Raw genomic sequence first — 19766 nt, 5'->3', positions numbered from 1 at the left:
TGTTTATGATATATGAAGCTTTAAAAATAAGTTGCAAAATAGTGATAATGGTATGACAAGCTACTTAAAAAAATTAATGGATACATCATAGAAAACAGATTTAGGGAATTATGTACCAAAATAGCCATCCAGGTATCTCTGCATGAAAAATTACTAGTCTTTTTATTTTCTTTATTAAACTGTATTTTCTTAATATTTTTCCAATGAGCATTCATTACTTTTATAATGGGGGGGTAACAAAGCATTTTTTTAAGTAGCAAGGTAAGTACTGTTTACAGTTACTGTAGAGCAGTACCATCCAGGAATAGAGGGATAATCCTACATTATCTAGTATTGTATACCTGGTGGGCCCTGAGCAAATAAATCAGTACTCTGAATGTACTCGATATTATCAAAAATATTAAAATACTAGATCTTTTTTAAGTCTTTCATGTATTGATTTATTATATAACCCAAATCACACACAAAGTGTGATGTATGTGCCATTGTCATACGGGAAAACATGGCATATGTAACAAGATACTCAAAGTTTTTTATGTTAATAGATATGTATTTAGGAATAAATATTTATTTAAGAAAAAGTATAACCACTACATCACATCTGTGACTTCAGAGATACTTAGAACAAAGCTAATTTTTTTAATTAAAAAAAATTTCAATTTCACTGATGAAAAAACATCAGTGATACGCAAAAATCATGAAAATGGCATAATAATGACTGATGCTTGAGAAATAATTGCAGTATTAGATAAAGGTAGATCTCTGAGGTGTTATTTCTGAGCACGTTGCTTAAAAGTGAATTCTGGTGCTTGCCTCATAGTAACTCTCCTTCACCGCTGTGGTGTTTTTTGATCTCTTATGCAGAACTTATGATAATTCCTTTTTTTGGCTTTTTCACATCTACTGGCTAGTTATTTTTTATGGTCCCACACTCTCTTGTGGTACTAAAATAGAAGCCCATTTCTTTTCCTCCTAGCAGAACTCTTTCATTTAGTCTCATATCAAATGGTATCTTTGTGAAGCCTGTCTTAAATACCTCTCTGCAGGCAAATTTAGATGTCTCTTCTGTGTTACCTTAGAATAAAGCTTCATTATTCAATAAACAATTTCTTTTGGCTTATGAACCATCAGGAGCATAGGATCATGTTACAAGCCATCTCCCTTTTTCTTTTCCTGAGTTCAATGCCTTTTATTTACCTAGTAAAGTAAGTAGTAAATACTAGGTCAATGAATAACTATTATCAGATTATAGGACCAAGGGAAAAACTAACTTTGAATTTCATTCTAAGCATTAAGCTTTTAATGCTTTTTTTTATTTCTCCAAATAGAGCTTTAAGCAGAAACATAAGCTCCAACTTAAAGATGAATATAATGTGTGAGATACTGTATATCAACATACACATACCCATAGTAGAAAGAATCATATAAATTGCTTTAGAACTAGAAAATGAGGTTTTTCAGAGTTATGAGGGTTAAAAAAAAAAATCAATATAAGTAAAAACAATCTTTCACTCTTCATGGTATTGCTATTAGTTAACAAAGTGATCTGGGTACATATCAAAATTTCTATCAAGTAAATTAGGCATGAACTTTTGTTGAATTTAGGGTTTGTTTGTTTTTTAAGTCTCTTTCATAGAAATTACTTTTACTAGATTTGAGGTCAGAATAACGTGATTTGAATTTAATTGTGTTTACATTTTCTTAATTTCTCCCTCCTTTAATGTTTTTTGCAGTGGTTTCGCTAATGGCAAGAGACAGTGATGGTTATGAAAACTCGACAGGTGGTAAGAGGTTTGACAAAGATGCTCTGGAGGAAGAATCAGAAAGTGCTAGTGAAATAGGTGATGAAGAATCTGAAGATGAAATTAAAGGCATTGGTAGAAGTTCAGCTGATGATGATGATGATGATGATGTTGATGGAAATGAAAATGATGAGGAGGAGGATGAAGATGAGGAGAGTGAGAATGATGATGAAAGTGACAGTGGTCCTGATCTTGCAAGGGGTAAAGGAAATATAGAAACTAGTTCTGAAGATGAAGAAGATATGGCAGATTTACTGCCAGAGGACTCTGGTTTTGAGCATGCTTGGAGAGAATTAGATAAAGATGCTCCTCGGGCTGATGAGGTGAACTTTTAAATAAATAACATTATATGTGATGAGCACAGTACAAGTAGCTTTTATGAATGGTAGAATTGATGTCATTAAATTGGGAAAAGATTTATTGGTGAATACTCTTAATGATGATTCTCATTAAAACTTCTTGATATGGAATTGATTGTTTTAGCTGGTAGTTTTTATTTCAGTTTCTACTGCACCTATTAGAAATGCTATAGGGTAATCTACTTAACCTCCATGCTCATGCATGGGAAGCAAAATAGCTTAACAAACTTGGTTATTAAAAAATCAGCTGATTATCATATTCTGATTCAACAACTAAAAACCATATAAGAGAAAGTGTTTATCTGTTGACAGTTTTATCATGTGTGACTCAACCAAAGTTTTCTTTTTCTTTTTTAAAATATCATCTTTATTTTTATTTATTTTTTTATATTAAATATAATTTATTGTCAAATTGGTTTCCATACAGCACCCAGTGCTCATCCCAACAGGTGCCCTTCTCGATGCCCATCACCCACTTTACCCTCTCCCTCCCCCCGCCCCATCAACCCTCAGTTTGTTCTCAGTATTTAAGAGTCTCTTATGGTTTGCCTTCCTCCCTCTCTGTGACTTTTTTTTTTTCCCACTTCCTCTCCCCCATGGTCTTCTGTTAAGTTTCTCAGGACCAAAGTTTTCTCTTATAAATACTTCTATTGATGATGTCAGAATTTTGGGGGAAAGAAAGCATTACGTTTTTTGTATATTTTATAAGTGTTGGGAATGATAGAGGTTATGTAATATTTAATTTTTCTCATTTCATAGATTACACGTCGATTAGCTGTTTGCAACATGGACTGGGACAGATTAAAGGCAAAAGATTTGCTGGCTTTGTTTAATTCATTTAAACCTAAAGGAGGTGTTATATTTTCTGTAAAGGTGAGAATTGATTTCATTTTGAAGTAAATACTTCTAAACATTTTGAATCTCATCTTTTTTTTTTTTTTTAAGTCATACTTTTCCTTTTAAAGAAAATAATCTGGCAGTTGTCCACTGTAGTTAGGCATGAAACCAGTATAACAAATGTAAAAGGAAGGAGTAAAATTATTGCTATTGATGGGTTAGGTGATTGTACGTAATTTAAAAACCCAAAGAGATCAATTGGAAAGCTATTACAATATATAAAGCTCAATAAAGGGACAGAGTATAAAATAAATATTTTTTAATTGCATTCTTCAATTCTTAACCAATTAAGAAAAAAAAAATCTATTTTTACTAACAGCAGAAACACAAAATCCTTGAGAATTCCCTTAAACATATGTGACATATGTGAAATGGTAACACTGGTAAATTTGAAAAACTTAAATTTTGAGGTACCATATTTCTGGAGAGCAAGCATAATGGTTAAGAATCTAGGCTTTGTTGTATGACAGACTGCAGGCAGATCTTGATTCTGGGGGCACCTAGGTGGCTCAATCAGTTAAGTATCCAACTCCTGATTTCAGCTCAGGTCATAATCTCATAGTTTGTGGGAACCAGCCCTGCCTCAGGCTTGAACCTGCTTGGGACTCCCTCTCTCCTTCTCTTTCTGCCCCTCCCCTGCTCATGCTGTCTCAAAATAAATAAATAAACATTTAAAAAAAAATACAAATCTTGATTCTGATACATGGCATGTGATTTTGGGCATTTTATTAATCTCTCAGATGTGTTCTCTCATCTGGCAGTGGATACAAAAATAGCATTTCCTAGGGTAGTTGTAAGGATGAAATGAAAAGAAACTCACACTTAGTATTTAGTGTAGTGCCTGAAACAGCTCTAAATTATAATTCTGTTTAAATATTTAAAGATGTCAGTTCTATAGGTTTAGTGTAGTTTCAGCCATAATCTCAGTTCAAATGAAAGTAAAGAAAAAGGATACCAGTAATCATCTAAAAGAATAAACAGTGAGAATGACTAATACATTTTTGGGAAAATACACCAGTATAAAAGGATTCTGTCAGGTACAACATCTAAATCTTTTATATTGCTGTGTGAGTTAACAAGTTTGGGTAAAAATAGAGGGACAAATAGATGGAATGGAATAGATAAATAGAAGAGTTTATATTATAATTTAGACCAAAATAAGTTTGAATACCTGATATTAGAACAAGTGGATGAGTCTTTATATGAAGAGCTTATTTCAGATCTTTACCTCATAATAGCCCAAAATAAACTCTAGATAAAGTATGGGAAAAAATTAAAAAATCAAACCCCAGAAACAGAATAAAATGGAATTGTGTTTTTATTAAATCTGTGTTTCAGGAAATGGGTATTAGGAATTTCTAGACTTAGAAACGGGAAAAGGAATCAACAGATGTGACTACATATATATTTAAAACTTCTACGTGAAAACCTATTGTTGCCACTCACACTAATAGGAAAAACTCAAATCCCCTATTTGATAAATTGCATATTGCACAGAATTGAAAAAAATAGTTTTAGTTAACATATATATTAAGCCCAGTAGTATCCAAACAAGACAAATTAATACAGTTATATTTCTTGACTCTCGAAAGTAGCCAATATACAAAAATACCAAATCCTGGGTTGCCTGGGTAGCTCAGTGGGTTAAATGTCCAACTCTTGGTTTCAGCTCAGGTCATGATCTCACAGTTCTTTGAGTTTGAGCCCCACATTGGGCTCTGCCCTGACAGCATGGAGCCTGCTTGGGATTTTCTCTCTCTCTCTCTCTCTCTCTCTCTCTCTCCCCCTCTCCCTCTCCCTCTCCCTCTCTCTCCCTGTTCCTCCCCCATTCATGCTCACACACACACTCCCTCTCTCAAAATAAATAAATAAACTTAAAAAAAAAAATAGTGCCAGATCCCAATGAGGGTGAATCCTTTTTTTATACCAAGATTGTATCTAAACTATGTGATAACTTTCAGTTATATTTAAAGGATTTCTTAATTTTTTTTTAAGTTTATTTATTTTGGGGCGGGGGGAGAGTAGGGGCAGAGAGAGAAGGAAACACAGAATCTGAAGCAGGCTCCAGGCTCCCCAAGTTGTCAGCATAGCCCAACATTGGACCCAAACCCACGAACTGTGAGATCATGACCTGAACCAAAGTCAGACTGAGCCACCCAGGAGCCCCTCTATTTAAAGGATTTCTTAAAGCATTGGATAATGGATATTGGATAAATGATATGACTTAAAAGATAAATTGAGTATTACAAAATTATTTTTTATTACGTATGTTTTATGTCCTTCAGTAATCATTTTTGTGTATTTTGCGTCAACAGTCATTTCTCATGTGTGTGTTTACATTGAGTTCCTTGAGTGCCTAGACTCTTGTTTTGCTTTTATTTTTCCCTTGGATTCCAGAACCATCTTGTCCTAGTTGATGTATGCAGGAGACACTCTGTTTTTGTTCTCAAGTTCCACATCTGTTTCATTCCAACCAAAACAACTATTTTTAAGGAGATTCCTCAGAATGTTTTAGCTTTCCGTAGTAGGTTTGGAAGTGAGTCATTCTTGCTGTTTTCATTGAGTTCAGTTGTAATTCTTGGAGTTCCGGATATTGTAAGTAAAGAATATATTGATCTTATCTTATTTTTTTTTGTGTGTGTGTGTGTGTGTGTTTAGATATATCCTTCAGAATTTGGAAAGGAGAGGATGAAGGAAGAGCAAGTTCAAGGACCAGTAGAGTTATTAAGTATACCTGAAGATGCCCCTGAAAAGGACTGGTATTAAGCCATTATAGAAAATAAAATTAAATCTCATAAGTTCATGTCACTAACTCAGAATTGTGGTCACTGTAATGGAACTAAAGTTTATGCTCTGCCTGCCATTCATCGTTAAAACAGGTTGCAAAAGCAGATTAAAGTCTGTCAGAAGTGGCACGCTATTCCAACAACATTTTGTGTGTATATTTACATTTCAGTATTCACAAATTACTGCAGTTTTGAAAAACATTTCTCAGCCTCATTGCTCTGAATAAGTTTTGTTTTTTTCCTGAGATGTTGCTTTCCATAATAGTGGCATTGAAACCCTATTTGTCTTCAAAATATACAGTTTTTGTAAATTTGAGGATTAAATAAAAAAATAGTGATAACATTGTTTTATCATCATAATGTATTATTGAAAAAAAATTTAAGGTAATTTTTAAACCACTAGGTGGAGCTATGTGCACGTAATAAAAATGGTAATTGACAAGATTGGGGGCAGAAGAGAGCCAATGAAGAGTTTCAATATGTTAAATGAAATTAAACTTACAACCATTTAGACTTGACAACACATAAATCTGAAATAAACATTTTACCAGATCAGGAATTTCTTTGTACTTAGAACTAATGCTTTCCTAGCATAGTTTGTAATATGTTTAATTATTAATATTATCTTTAATTATTAATTATCATTATATTAACGTTAATATATTATATTAATATAATATATTTAATATTATAAACTTGTTCAGCAGTTTTACTTGAGCGGTTATATGTGGTAGCAAAATAAAAAAAATGACTATTCAAGAGTTAAACTCTGGGTAACCACATGTAATTCTTACACTCTTCTAGATACTAATTTTCAATCAAAATACCTAGTCTGTGCCTTGTCAAAATAATAAAATGAGCCTAAGTATTAATGCCCATAAAGGCAGAGTCATGAAAGAAAGATAGATTGGGATGAAACAATTTTTTGAAACATTTACATTCATTTTTTAAAGGAAGATTGGTATTTGTGTTCTAAGCTTAATGAGTTTTCTACCTTTTAGGACTTCTAGAGAAAAACTGAGAGATTATCAATTCAAACGACTCAAGTACTATTATGCAGTAGTAGACTGTGATTCCCCTGAAACAGCTGGCAAAATTTATGAGGATTGTGACGGCCTGGAATTTGAAAGTAGTTGTTCATTCATAGATCTAAGGTAATCCAGTATGTCTTACCAATTTTATCTTGTAGCACATGTGATTATAAGAAGTAAAATATTAGACTCCTAGTATTTTATGTTGTTTCATGTTGTGAAAGAGGATTTTTTGCTCCTGTGGAGCATCACTCTTAAAGAAAACTATAACAAGGAAATGCTAAACTATTATGTATGAGTCACCCCGTATTTATATCCTGAATTTCAAACATACTGGCTATGTTTTTAGTTATATGTAGTGATATTTCTTTGCAACTCTCTTTTAGAACTAGGAACCAGGTGAATTAACTTAAAAAAAAAAAGCATTGAGGTAGGGGCAGAGGAATTTGCTAATAAACTGGTACCTCTACATCTGTGCTGTCTAATACAGTAGCCACTAGTCACATCTGACTATTTAAAATTTTTAAAAATTTTAAAATCATTCATTTGCTTAGTCATTAGACATATGTAAAGTACTTAATGCAGAGCAGATATAGGGCAGACCATATGTTGGATAGAGCAGATTGCCGTCATCACAGAAAGTTTCATTGGACAATGCCGCCATAAATGCTGTTCAATGAATGAATGGTGTTGCCGGCATTGTCTTTGGACTTTGGCATTTTCACCATGTGCACAGGCTTCACTGACCCAGAGCTGAAAACCCTTAGGTGGTTGTAAATGTCAGTTCTGAGGAAACAGGAAACTAAACTACTGTACCATTTTATCATTAGCCTAGTCCTTTTGAACCCAATACACCATTTTACTATGACACTTTGAATAGAAATCAGTTCTCTGTATCCAGGTTTGTGAGAGGCTTTGTTCTCAAAATGAAATATTTCTGAAAAAAAATGCATCATTCATAGTCTGTGGCTTTCATACTTTGAAAGCATTCCGACTGGTAGAAAAACAAATAAAAATTTTTGAATTGATAATTTGGAATAAAATTTTAGTATGTTTGCATATTTAACACAAAGGGCTTATCTCATCAGACAAGTGTTTCCGAATTCTCTTTTATGTTAAGAGTTTCAGTTGGAGGTACTTGTTCTGAATGTTTAAATAGTAGTTACCAAACATTTGTTAGAATATCAAACTCTTTGGATGTTACGAATTCATGTTAACATGTTGTTTTCGGGATCATTTTGTTCTTTCTAGTTCTGTTTGGGGACATTTCCATACTATGTTAGAATAAGGTCTGGCAGGCCTAGAAAATAAGATCAGTGACCATGGAAAAAATTTACATTCCCTGTTTTATTTTGTTAAGCATGCATCAGAAAAGAAAATTGAGTTTTCTGCTACTGTCCAATTATCTAGAGAAACTTTTTTTCACCTGCCCAAAAATATAAATGCATGCACATTAATAACACTTAAAAATATTGATTTCAGATACCTATTTCTCTTCTACTAAATCTGCAAAAGTGTAGCTGGAGGAGGATACTGTGTAGACCTAGTGAACCTTAATTATCTGTTTCTCTACCAACAAATAATTTTTAGTGGATTACAGAGCATATGCTTTTTTGTGTATGGAACAAAATCTATATAAATTACAAAACCTAAATATATTAACCATGGGTTATTTAACTATGCTTTCCCCCCCTATTCTTTAGCCTGATGCCTAAGCATTGTCAGACAATTACATTTACACTTAGTAGCTAATTATTTATGAAAAAATATTGTAAGATAATATTGTGAAGATTTTTTAGCTTAATTTTAAGCTTATTCCTTATTTTCACTGACACCTTCTGTGTCTGATACTTTATATTTAGAACACTTATCCATTACTAGTTCTATTTGATCTTCAAAATACCATATACAAGCCAAGACTGTGCCATCAGGAGTCTAGGTCGTTTTGAAACATGGGGGGCAGGGGGGGAGGGGGCATGTGTGTTTGCACCTGATTCATATTAACTGATTCCTAATGCAGGGTTTCTACCTACAGAGTTCATTCAAATTTAGTGGAATTACAGATTTATGGTTTATGAATTTCAGAAATTTTGCGCCAAGGTCATTTCTAACATTGTTTGCCTCATCTACATGTGTGTTTTATAGAAACTTTTTTATGGTATGTATGTATAAACTAGAACTAATTAGGGGAGAATCTAAACTCTGGTTGTTTATCACTACAGCATATGTTTAAATAAATTTATTTTTTGTTTCTTAGGTTTATACCAGATGATATTACCTTTGATGATGAGCCCAAGGACATAGCCTCAGAAGTGGATTTAACAGCATATAAACCAAAATATTTCACATCTGCTGCGATGGGAACCTCAACGGTATTTCTTAACTGTTAAAAGCGTATAGCTGGATTCTTGCTTTAAGAAAAGATTTTATGTATTATTTACTTATAACATCTTTGAAAATGGAAAGTATTCAAAATTTTAATGCACAAATACAAGTAGAAGGGAAACACAAGTATATTTGCATTTTTATTTGTTTGAACCTATTTTCAAATTTTTCTTATGCCTTTAAGCTTGAGTCATTTACCCGCAAATGTTTATCTCCTCTGTCTTTCCCGTACATTCTTATTCAACTAGATTCTTTAATAAGTTATATGTCAGTTATTAATACCCTACAGAGTAAGGAGAAGGAGGTAACAGATTATTTCAAATCACAGTTAAAACCAGTAGAAATTTTAAATAGAAACACATTTTTTCTGCGGATATGATCCAAAATTATAAAAACAATTTAAGTAAAGTAATTCAGGACTCCTAGATGTCACATTAATGCTTAATAATGAACGGCCAGAAGATTTTTATTGAATTAGTTTGTTACTTAGCTGCCTACCTTCTCTCTTCTTTCCCCCCATAAACCTTCTACCCACAGACTCTGCAGCAACTACCCAGTCTTCCCATTGCCTTTTCTGTGACAGACCACTGTGCTCTTCTGAGGACAGGCTGATGGTAGAGAGACCTATTGTATCTGTCTTCCACATGCTATGATGGGCACTATGTAACCTTGATGAGTTACTGAGTATGGTAAAACCCCACCATTGTGATAAGTGTAGTTTAAAAGATTCAGTAACGTAAAATGTAGGGTTGGTTTCTTTTCAAGACTGAAAAATGACCAAGGCAAGACTGTCCAGACAGCTTTTCTGGAATTCCTAGGGTACCATCCACATCTGTACCAGTTCCAGCAGCAGTTTTATGGTTATCATCTCAGGGAAATTTTCTGAATAGGGGTAATTCTGAATCCTGTGACTAGTTAGAGCTTCTAAGCTAGTGACAGTTATCTTAGGGATCCTTTGGTTAACTGGTGCCCATTTTGTTGTCCTGATCTGGGGAGATTAGCCTGAGGAGAAAACAAAACAAAACAAAACATAGGGGACCCACCCTTATAATTCATTAACTTATAATGAAGTTAAAACATCTGACAAGACCCCATCTGAGAATAGCGGCAGCATAGAGGGCAGGAGCCAATCAACAGATTAATCATGTTATAGATGAATTTCTGTATCGTGGGGTTTACTGCACTTCCAACCAGTAGATACATTTCTTATCAGTGGCTCTTAATCTTTTTTTGGAAAAAGGACCCTATTGAAATTGTGTTGAAAGCTTTAATAGATTTCACATAGTTTGTAGCCCTCCTGAAATACTTAGAACTCCAGGTGAAAAACATGTTTTGTTGGTTCATAATAATGTAACGTTTTCACTAATGTGTTTTATTTCTTTTCCCTACAATTAATTAACACACCGATGAATTTTTACTCCTAATAATAGAGTACCTTGCATATAGCAGAGAGATAGAAGAACATAGATTGATGAAAATGGTTCCTCTTTCATAAATAAAATACTTTTTATTAAGCATGTCATTTATGATTTGCTTTAACATGTCTTAACCTTTTAAATATTGTTAAACATCCACATTAATGACAAATATTCTGATACTTTTTTATTCTTATTGGTGAAGGTGGAAATCACTTGGGATGAGACTGATCATGAAAGAATTACAACACTCAACAGGAAGTTTAAAAAGGAAGAGCTTTTGGACATGGATTTTCAAGCTTACTTAGCTTCCTCTAGTGAAGATGAAGAGGAGATAGAAGAGGAGCTACAAGGTACTTGTTAGTCTTTTGGTGTTCTATGTTCGCAAGCATTTAGATCCCTAATCTAGGCTTATTAGTGGAAATACGTCTTTGGCAGTAGCTTAAAGGGAGTGCCAAGCTAATTCTTAGGCTGCCTGCAAAGCATACTCAAGTGTACAGTATTATATACACCTATGGATAATATTTGAAACTTTTTAGAAGTATTTTTTTGGCCTGAATTTCTTTAACCACAAACATTTTGTTTAAAACTTTTACCAAACAGGGTCGCTTGGGTGGCTCAGTCGGTTGAGTGTCCAACTTCAGCTCAGGTCATGATCTCACTGTTTGTAGGTTCGAGCCCTGCATCGGGCTCTCTCGGCTGTCAGCATGGAGCCTGCTTTGGATCCTCTGTTCCCCCCACTTTTTCTGCCCCTCCCCCACAGCTTATACTAAACAAAAAAAGCCTGACCTTTTAATTCTTTTAATTTTAATTTTTTTTTTTTTTTAAAGAGAGCGTACGTGAGCCGAGGAGAGGGGCAGAAGGGGTGAGAGAGAATCCCAAGCAGGTTCCACATTCAATGTGGAGCCCAATGGGTGGCTCAACCCCATGACCCTGGAATCATGACCTGAGCCCAAAATCAAGATTTGGATGCTCAAGTGACTGAGCCACCCAGGTGCCTAAAGCCTGGCCTTTTAGACTTGTCCTAATTCACATAGTTTTGTAGTCTCTTAACAAACTAGTAAAATGCTCTATAATGCCCCCTTTTTTAATATTAAGAGTTACTTTTGGATTGATTATTTTTTGTATTCCATTTTCTCCTCAACTAGTTTGGAAAGTAGACTGTTTCAGTTCGTTTAGTGATTGTTCTAGAAATTGTGACTTGCATTCTTAATTTATTAAGGCCTAATGGTAATTAATATTTTTACCCTCTTAGATAATACAGAGAATCTTAAAACGACTTTCATGTTATCCTCTGTTTTGTTATCCTCTTTTTTTATAAGTTCCACGGGATATTGATATTTAAACTGCCCTATTTCATTTTACCCACATTTTCTTCACTTTTTTTTGCTCTTTATTCTTTTCTAAATGTCATACTTCTGAGGACCATTTTCCTTCTGTCTTAAATATATCCCTGATAAGTTCTGGTAGTGTTTGCTGGTGTAAAACTCTCTTGAGTTTTAGTAAAAAAAATATCCTTGTTTGGCTTTCATTTGAGAAAGATACTTTCACTAGGTAAAAAAAAAAAAAAAAACTTCTAGGAAGTCCTCTCCATCCCCACACTAATGATAATGATAATATCCTACTGACTTGTAGTTTCCTCGTTTTTGAGAAATCACCTGTCTGACATTTTCAGTGTTTTGAAGATTGTCTAGAATTTTTTTCGTGACTACTTTTTTTCAGTCTTTTGAAGGTTATCTAGATTCCTGGATTTCTTTTTTCTTTGACTACTTTTAAAGTTTTTTTGTCCTTTTTTTTTTTTTTTTTTTTTTTTTTGTCTTCAGTTTTACTGTGAACTAACAGATTTATTTTTGTGCTTCGGGTTTATTGGATTTCTTGCATTTGTGGCATGGTATCTTTGATCCCTTTTGGAAATTTCTCAACCATTGTCTAGTCACACATTTCTTCTTCCCTCTCTTTCTGGAACTCTAATTATGTGTGTGTGGACACACACACACGCACACACGTATATATATGTATGTATATAAGATATTTTCACTGTAACTTCCATGTTGCTACTCTTGTATATTTCTTGATCTATCATCTCTCTGTGCTGCATTCTGGGTGTTTTCTTCTGACCTATCTTCCAGTTCCTAATTTGCTTTTCAGTGGTGTTGAATCTGTTGATAGACTTCCAAAAGTCCTCTTTGGCCATTTTTCAAAACAGCAATACCACTTTATATAATTTTCTGTTCATTGCAGATATTTTCAACACTTCCATAAACTGAGTTAAGTATCTTCTTACAGTCTGTATCTGATGATTTCAGTATTTTAAGTCTTTTTGGGTTCATTTCTATTATTTTTGTTTCCTTGTATATGTAGTTAACCTTGTGTGCTAATTTGATAGTTGAGATGAGAGTATCTAATCAGAGAGAACTTTCATTTACTCTGGTCATTCTGGGACTACATTACTCCAGTTTTTTGTTTTTTTTTTTTTTTGAGCCTTTCTTTTCTTCTGTTTTAATAGACTATATTTTTTACAACAGTTTTGAGTTCACAGCAGAAATGAGCTGAAAATACATTGTTCCCACATCCCTCTGCCCACCCTCCTAACACATGGATACACACAGCCTGCCTCATTATCAACATCCCTAACCGAGGTGGCATATTTGTTACAAATGAGGAACCTACACTGATATATCAGTATCACCGAAAAGTCCATTGTTTACATTATGGTTCACACTTTTTTTTTTCCTTTTTTTTCCTTTTTTCTTTTCTGTTTTTTTTTTTTAATTTATCTAATTTATTTTTTATTTAAATCCAAGTTAGTTAGTATGTACTGTAATAATGATTTCAGGAATAGAATTTAGTGATTCATCACTTACATATAACACCCAGTGCTCATCCCAACAAGTGCCTTCCTTAATGCTCATCACCCATTCCCAACACCCCACCAGCAACCCTCAATTTGTGCTCTGTATTTAAGGGTCTCTCATGGTTTGTCTCCCCCCACTCTGCTTTTATCTTATCTGTTTTTGCTCCCCTTCCCCTATATTCATCTGTTTCGTTTCTTAAATTCCACATATGAGTGAAATCATGATATTTGTCTTTCTCTGACTTACTTCACTTAGCATAATACATTCTAGTTCCATCGCATTGTTTCAAATGGCAAGATTTCATTGTTTCTTATCACCAAGTAGAATTCCATTGTATATATATACCGTATCTTTATTCATCCATCAGTCGATGGATATTTGGGCTCTTTCCATACTTTGGCTATTGTCGATAGTGCTGCTATAAACATTGGGATGCATGTGTCTCTTTGAAACAGCATACCTGTATTCCTTGGATGAATATCTAGTAGTGCAATTGCTAGGTCCTAGGGAAGCTCTATTTTTAATTTTTTGAGGAACCTCTACATTGTTTTGCAGAGTGGCTGCACCAGTTTTCATGCAGAATTGCATCCTCGCTAACATCTATTGTTGCCTGAGTTGTTCATGTTAGCCTTTCTGACAGGAGTGAGGTGGTATCTCATTGTGGTTTTGGTTTGTATTTCCCTGATGATGAGTGACGTTGAGCATTTTTTTCATGTGTCAGTTGGCCATCTGGATGTCTTCTTTAGAGAAGTGTCTATTCATGTCTTTTTCCCATTTCTTCACTGGATTATTTGTTTCTTGGGTGTTGAGTTTGGTAAGTTCTTTATAGATTTTGGATACTAACCCTTTATCTGATACGTCGTTTGCAAATATCTTCTCCCATTCTGTCAGTTGCCTTTTAGTTTTGCTGATTGTTTCCTTCGCTGTGCAGAAGCTTTTTATTTTGATGAGGTCCCAGTAGTTCATTTTTGCTTTTGTTTCCCTTGCCTCCGGAGACATGTTGAGTAAGAAGTTGCTGCGGCCAAGATCAAAGAGGTTTTTGCCTGCTTTCTTCTCGAGGATTTTGATGGCTTCCTGTCTTACCTTTAGGTCTTTCATCCATTTTGGGTTTATTTTTGTGTATGGTGTAAGAAAGTGATCCAGGTACATTGTTCTGTATGTCTCTGTCTAGTTTTCCCAGCACCACTTGCTGAAGAAACTGTCTTTATTCCATTGGATATTCTTTCCTGCTTTGTCAAAGATTAGTTGGCCATACGTTTATGGATCCATTTCTGGGTTCTTTGTTCTGTTGTGTCTGTTTTTGTGCCATAAAATTCTTTTTAGTATTATCATAGGACCATTAAACTAACTTTCTGAGATCCTATGATTGGCCTATCATTTTTTAGACTACTGAAGATACTGCATTATTTTTCTAAGTTTTTCATAACGTGAATTGTACTCCACACATGGAATGGAAAAGTCATCCTAGTTTCTTTGTTCAGACATCTCATATTAATAAAACCACATAATTTCTTAGGTATTTAATAGTCTCTGAAAAAGTATGATTTGCAAGGGTAGTTATGTTGGGCATAAAAGCCTTCTCATTTTTTTCAGGCTTCAGTGACTGTTGCTTATTAATTTTTGGCATTTCAAACTCAACTCCAGATTGAGTGACCATTTTATTTCTAGTATGATCAGAACAACCAAGTCCTTTTTCAAATAGCCTGTCTTTCTCTCATATACATACTGATTTGTCTATAGATTCTTTTTATCCACATGCCTGTATGGTCATTTATCACTTTCTGATAATTCTGGAATAGTTTTTCTTCACTAGCTGCTCTAAGTTAAAGGAAAGAAGAGAACATGTATATTTGTGAAGAATGTTAATAGGTTTCTTTGATTGGTTTGAGAGAACTGACCTAGACTTGAAATGATACTGACATTTGGACAAAAATGTGATGTGTAGTATATTTTTAAGATCTTGTGCTCCACTGGTTTCAAATCCTGAGTTTACCACATAGTAAAGTTACATAGGTTAACTTTCCTAAGCCCTTGTGCTTTTCTTTCCACAGCTATGAAATGAGGATAATAATAGTACCTGGCTCATGTTTGGAAAGATTGAGATAATGGTCACAAAGTGCTTACCATACTACCATGTATCATATATTTTTACTTCTAAAACTTTAAGAATTAATGGCTTTTTGTTTTAAATATACTACTCATTAAGTTTTAAAAGCATGCATTTTTCTTCATTATTTTAATTGATTGCCAGCTTACTTTAATCTGCAGTGTAGTGCCTCTGATAGATACATTAGTATTTTTGAATGCTTTAGAGTTACTAGATGTTCCTGGTGTTGTTTATAAAAGATCATCACAGGGCTTCTTACTGTTGGACTACTTTTTTTATTCTTTATATAGTATTAAGGCTCTCACAAAGTATTGTCCTTGAATTGGGAAAAAACAGATTTACATGAATTATCCCACATTTTAGAGCTTTGGAAAGTAAAATTTTAGTACTGGAAAAAATCAATTTAAAGTAGGCCATCAGAGACTTACCACTAAAATTTCAACCTGGAAGGAGCTTGCTTCTAATTATGTTTTCAGAAGTAAGCTTTTAATAGAAAGAAATACATTGCCATTTTGTTAATGTGTTCCTGATGTTTTATCCATTGAGTTATGGGATACATGACAGAATTCTATCCAACATTATTTTTGTGGCACAAAGCACAAACAGGAAAAAGATGAATTTCAGCTGTTTGAGTGAAAATATAAAAGTGTGATAGGATGGAAAGAATGTCCTGGACTATTTTTTTATTCATTTAGAGAAAAAAACTATGAAAACATTTACTTGACCAATGTTTTTTCCATGTCACCTTTTTTAAGATGTGAGGACAATCTGTTAACATTGATGTTTGACAGCTAAATGTTTGATGATATTAGACATTTTTAGTGACCGGTTAGCCATAGCTTATAGAAGAGAGGGTCTTCATTATGCTGCTTCTAAATTTTCCTTTACCAGGGACATTTAGTCAATTCAATAAGTCTGTATGTTTTGCATTAAAACCTAGGTTCTTAATTTATGTTTTTGACTTGGAAAATTACAGTGGAAATATAGACCGGACAAACTTTTCACGTATTAGTTTTCTTTGGTATTTGTTGCCCTGAATTTTATATTGTTCCTTTGTATTCTAATTATTATTTTTATAAATTAAGACATGGAAATGTGGATATTTTTCCACAGAGGGATATTAATTGAATTAACTTCTAATTTATTTGCTTTTATTCTCAGTGTATTAATGAGATCCTGAGAGTAAGCCTATCAAATGGAAAAGACTCTTTATTGTTCATTTTGGACTACAAGCAGCTTCCTTTATCTGTCTCTTCAGTATAACAGTTATATCCATGTACCACATGCATCCCAACAACATTCACCCTTGTATTGACCATAACATTTTAAAGCCACTATGCCAGATGGTGGAAGACGTAAAGAGGGATAAAAAGCTATCTCTGCTGTCTTATTTATAAGGAAGAGAAGTCCAAGGATGTTACGTGTCTATAAAATTATTTTGAAATATGAATTGTAATAAAAGAGAGATTTCGAAGTACACTACTTAGAACTTATATTGCAAATGATTTTTATTATAAACAAGACCTAATTCTTTCAATGAATTCATTTAATATTAAGAAATTTGTCTGATTTTGGTATTCTGTTTTTGCATTATATCTAACAACATCTTTTAGAAGGTGCTATAGTGACTGTGAGATTTAAATACTAGATTTAAATGTCAATTATTTCTGTATGTTAGATGAAATTGATTTTTTTTATTAGGTGATGATAAAGTCAATATGGAAGAAGATGGGAAAACAAAGAAAAGTCAGAAGGATGATGAAGAACAAATTGCTAAATACAAACAGCTCTTGCAAGTTATTCAAGAAAAAGAAAAGAAAGGCAAAGAAAATGATATGGAAATGGAAATTAAGTGGGTTCCAGGTAAGAATTATATACTTACTATGTTCATTTATTTTTCTTCATTTCAGGATATTGAGGGTATTTTAGATATGAAAGAAAAAAAGAATAACTCTTAGAAACAAAAACAAATCTTATTTTCCAGGAATATTTTGGTGAGGAAGTTAACATGGTATTTGCATACATCATTTAATTTTTTTAGGGAGTAGTGTTATGGACTCTTGCCACTTTATTCTTGGTTTCTTTGATTTACTAACTGTAAAGTATTTCTGTCCATTTATGAAGATAGACCTTTCCTAGGTTTGATTCCGGTATTGTTAGGATGTACAAACTTGAATACAGGCACCATGTGTTCTAAGGTCATTAACTTCTTTTTAAAATATGTAATTCGTAAATGTACTTTTCTCCCATAACCCCTGTTAGACCTTAATTAGTGAGGTTTCACTAGCACAAAATACATTAATACATAGTTTTCCATCTCAGTTTTGCTGTGAAGAGTCAAAGAAATATAGTAAGTGATTTTTATAACTGCCTTGAAGGGCTCAACAGTTTTTTTAGAGTAGTACAATACTAATTAAAACCATGTCAAAGCTAAACAAAGATAAAAGCTATTATAAATGAGGATTGTTTTCTAGCATACTCATTTTTTCAGCAACCTGAGCAAAGCAACATGTACCCTTGGAACCAATATTGTTTTTGCAGATTACTGCTGTTTACATACATATATATCTTTTTTTTTTTTTTTTTAATCCCAGTATAGTTAATATACAGTGTTGTTAGTTTCAGGTGTACAACATACACATATATCTTTTAAAGATAGGTATAATTTTTGACCAGGATTCAGTTCTTTTCCCACAATTCATCTCTAGATCAAAGAGTATTAACAACTTGTAGGAATATCAATTGTTCTTGGGGTGCCTGGGTGGCTCAGTCGGTTAAGTTTAACTCTTGATTTTGGCTCGGGTCCTGATTTCACGGTTCATGGAATCAAGCCTCACCTTCAGGCTTTGCCCTGACAGTGTGGAGCCTGCTTGGGATTCTCTCTCTCTGCCTCTCTCTTGCTCACACACACATGCATGCACATTTGTTCTCTCTCTCAAAAAATTATAAAACTTAAAAAAAATTAAGTGTTCTATATTCAATTGTATCTATTTCATACAATTAGTATGCTTTTTCACTGGTAATGTTTGTGTAGATTTTTATTGGGGGGGAAACTAGCATAGTTTGATACTTGGTAGTTGTTTGACTAGTGTAATAAAATTCCTAGGGTGGACACATCTCCTGCATATTCCTGTAGGAATGTGGTGCTACGTTGTAGCCCATTTATTTTAAATGTTTGTCTTTTGCAGGAAATGGTGGTAAGAAAAATGAAATTTAGTAGTGTTATTGAAACAGTTGGGAGAACTCAAGTTTAGCCTGGAGAGGAAAAGTCTACAAAGTGACTTACTGGTTATTTTCAAGTATTTGCAGGATGACTGTATTAATGAAGACTTAATTGCTCTTATTATCTCAGAAGTCAGTACTTCTGCTAGTAAGTAAAAATTGAAGGAAGGTAGAGTTTAATTTAATATAAAGAGTAATTCTCTTCATCATTAGAATTATCCACCAAAAAAATCAAAGAGGCTGCTTTATGGGGTTAGATGCTCTTTTCAGTAAGTCTCACAATAAGGTGATCTAACCATTCCACTTGAGAATGTTTGTGAAGAACATCTTTCACTTTATGATTGAGGTTCTTTACTTTATAATTCCATGGAATGTTGAATTCTGTCTTTTAAGTAAAATACATTGTAATTACAGTTTAATCTTAGAATGAACTCATTGAATGAAGATATTTTAAATGAAGATTTTTTTTTAATGTTTTTATCATTTTATTTTGAGAGAGTATGCATGCACATGATCAGGTGGGGGGCAGAGAGGGGGAGAGAGAATACCAAGCAAGATCTGCACTGTCAGTGCAGTCTGACGTGGGGCTCAATCCCATGAACCATGGCATCATGACCTGAGCCAAAATCAAGGGTTGGACGCTTAAATGACTGAGCCACCCAAGCACCCCTAAAATGAACATTTTGAATTGGAGTGTTGAATTGACTGAGAAAGCAGATTTATAATAAACTTGATTGAGAAGTTTTATAGCAAATACTTCAGCTTTGTCAAGTGGACCAGATCAAACTTTTGTCTACATTAGTATAGTTATATAGGGAAATTACAAAAAAGTGATATTTATACTTGTTTATACCTGGAAGATATAAGTAATACAGTTTTCCTGGGGCTAAACCTCACTTGGTCATGG

At 33.6% G+C, this 19766-nt stretch overlaps 1 protein-coding gene across 2 annotated transcripts in view; it reads left to right on the top strand.

Annotated features, from left to right (window-relative positions):
• ESF1 (ESF1 nucleolar pre-rRNA processing protein homolog) overlaps positions 1–19766 on the top strand; it is a 62802-nt gene that overhangs the window by 4319 nt on the left and 38717 nt on the right. For both annotated transcript variants that reach the window (XM_042931638.1, XM_042931637.1), the window contains exons 3-9: positions 1734–2125; positions 2921–3034; positions 5717–5817; positions 6846–6998; positions 9133–9247; positions 10881–11028; positions 17339–17500. In XM_042931638.1, the coding sequence (XP_042787572.1) occupies positions 1734–2125; positions 2921–3034; positions 5717–5817; positions 6846–6998; positions 9133–9247; positions 10881–11028; positions 17339–17500 (1185 nt within the window). The remainder of the gene's footprint in view (positions 1–1733; positions 2126–2920; positions 3035–5716; positions 5818–6845; positions 6999–9132; positions 9248–10880; positions 11029–17338; positions 17501–19766) is intronic.

This window comes from Panthera leo, chromosome A3 (assembly GCF_018350215.1).
Source record: "Panthera leo isolate Ple1 chromosome A3, P.leo_Ple1_pat1.1, whole genome shotgun sequence".
Classification (NCBI taxonomy): Eukaryota; Metazoa; Chordata; class Mammalia; order Carnivora; family Felidae; genus Panthera; species Panthera leo.
The sequence above is the reverse complement of the archived record's forward strand: the minus strand, read 5'-3'. Positions and strand labels throughout refer to the sequence as shown.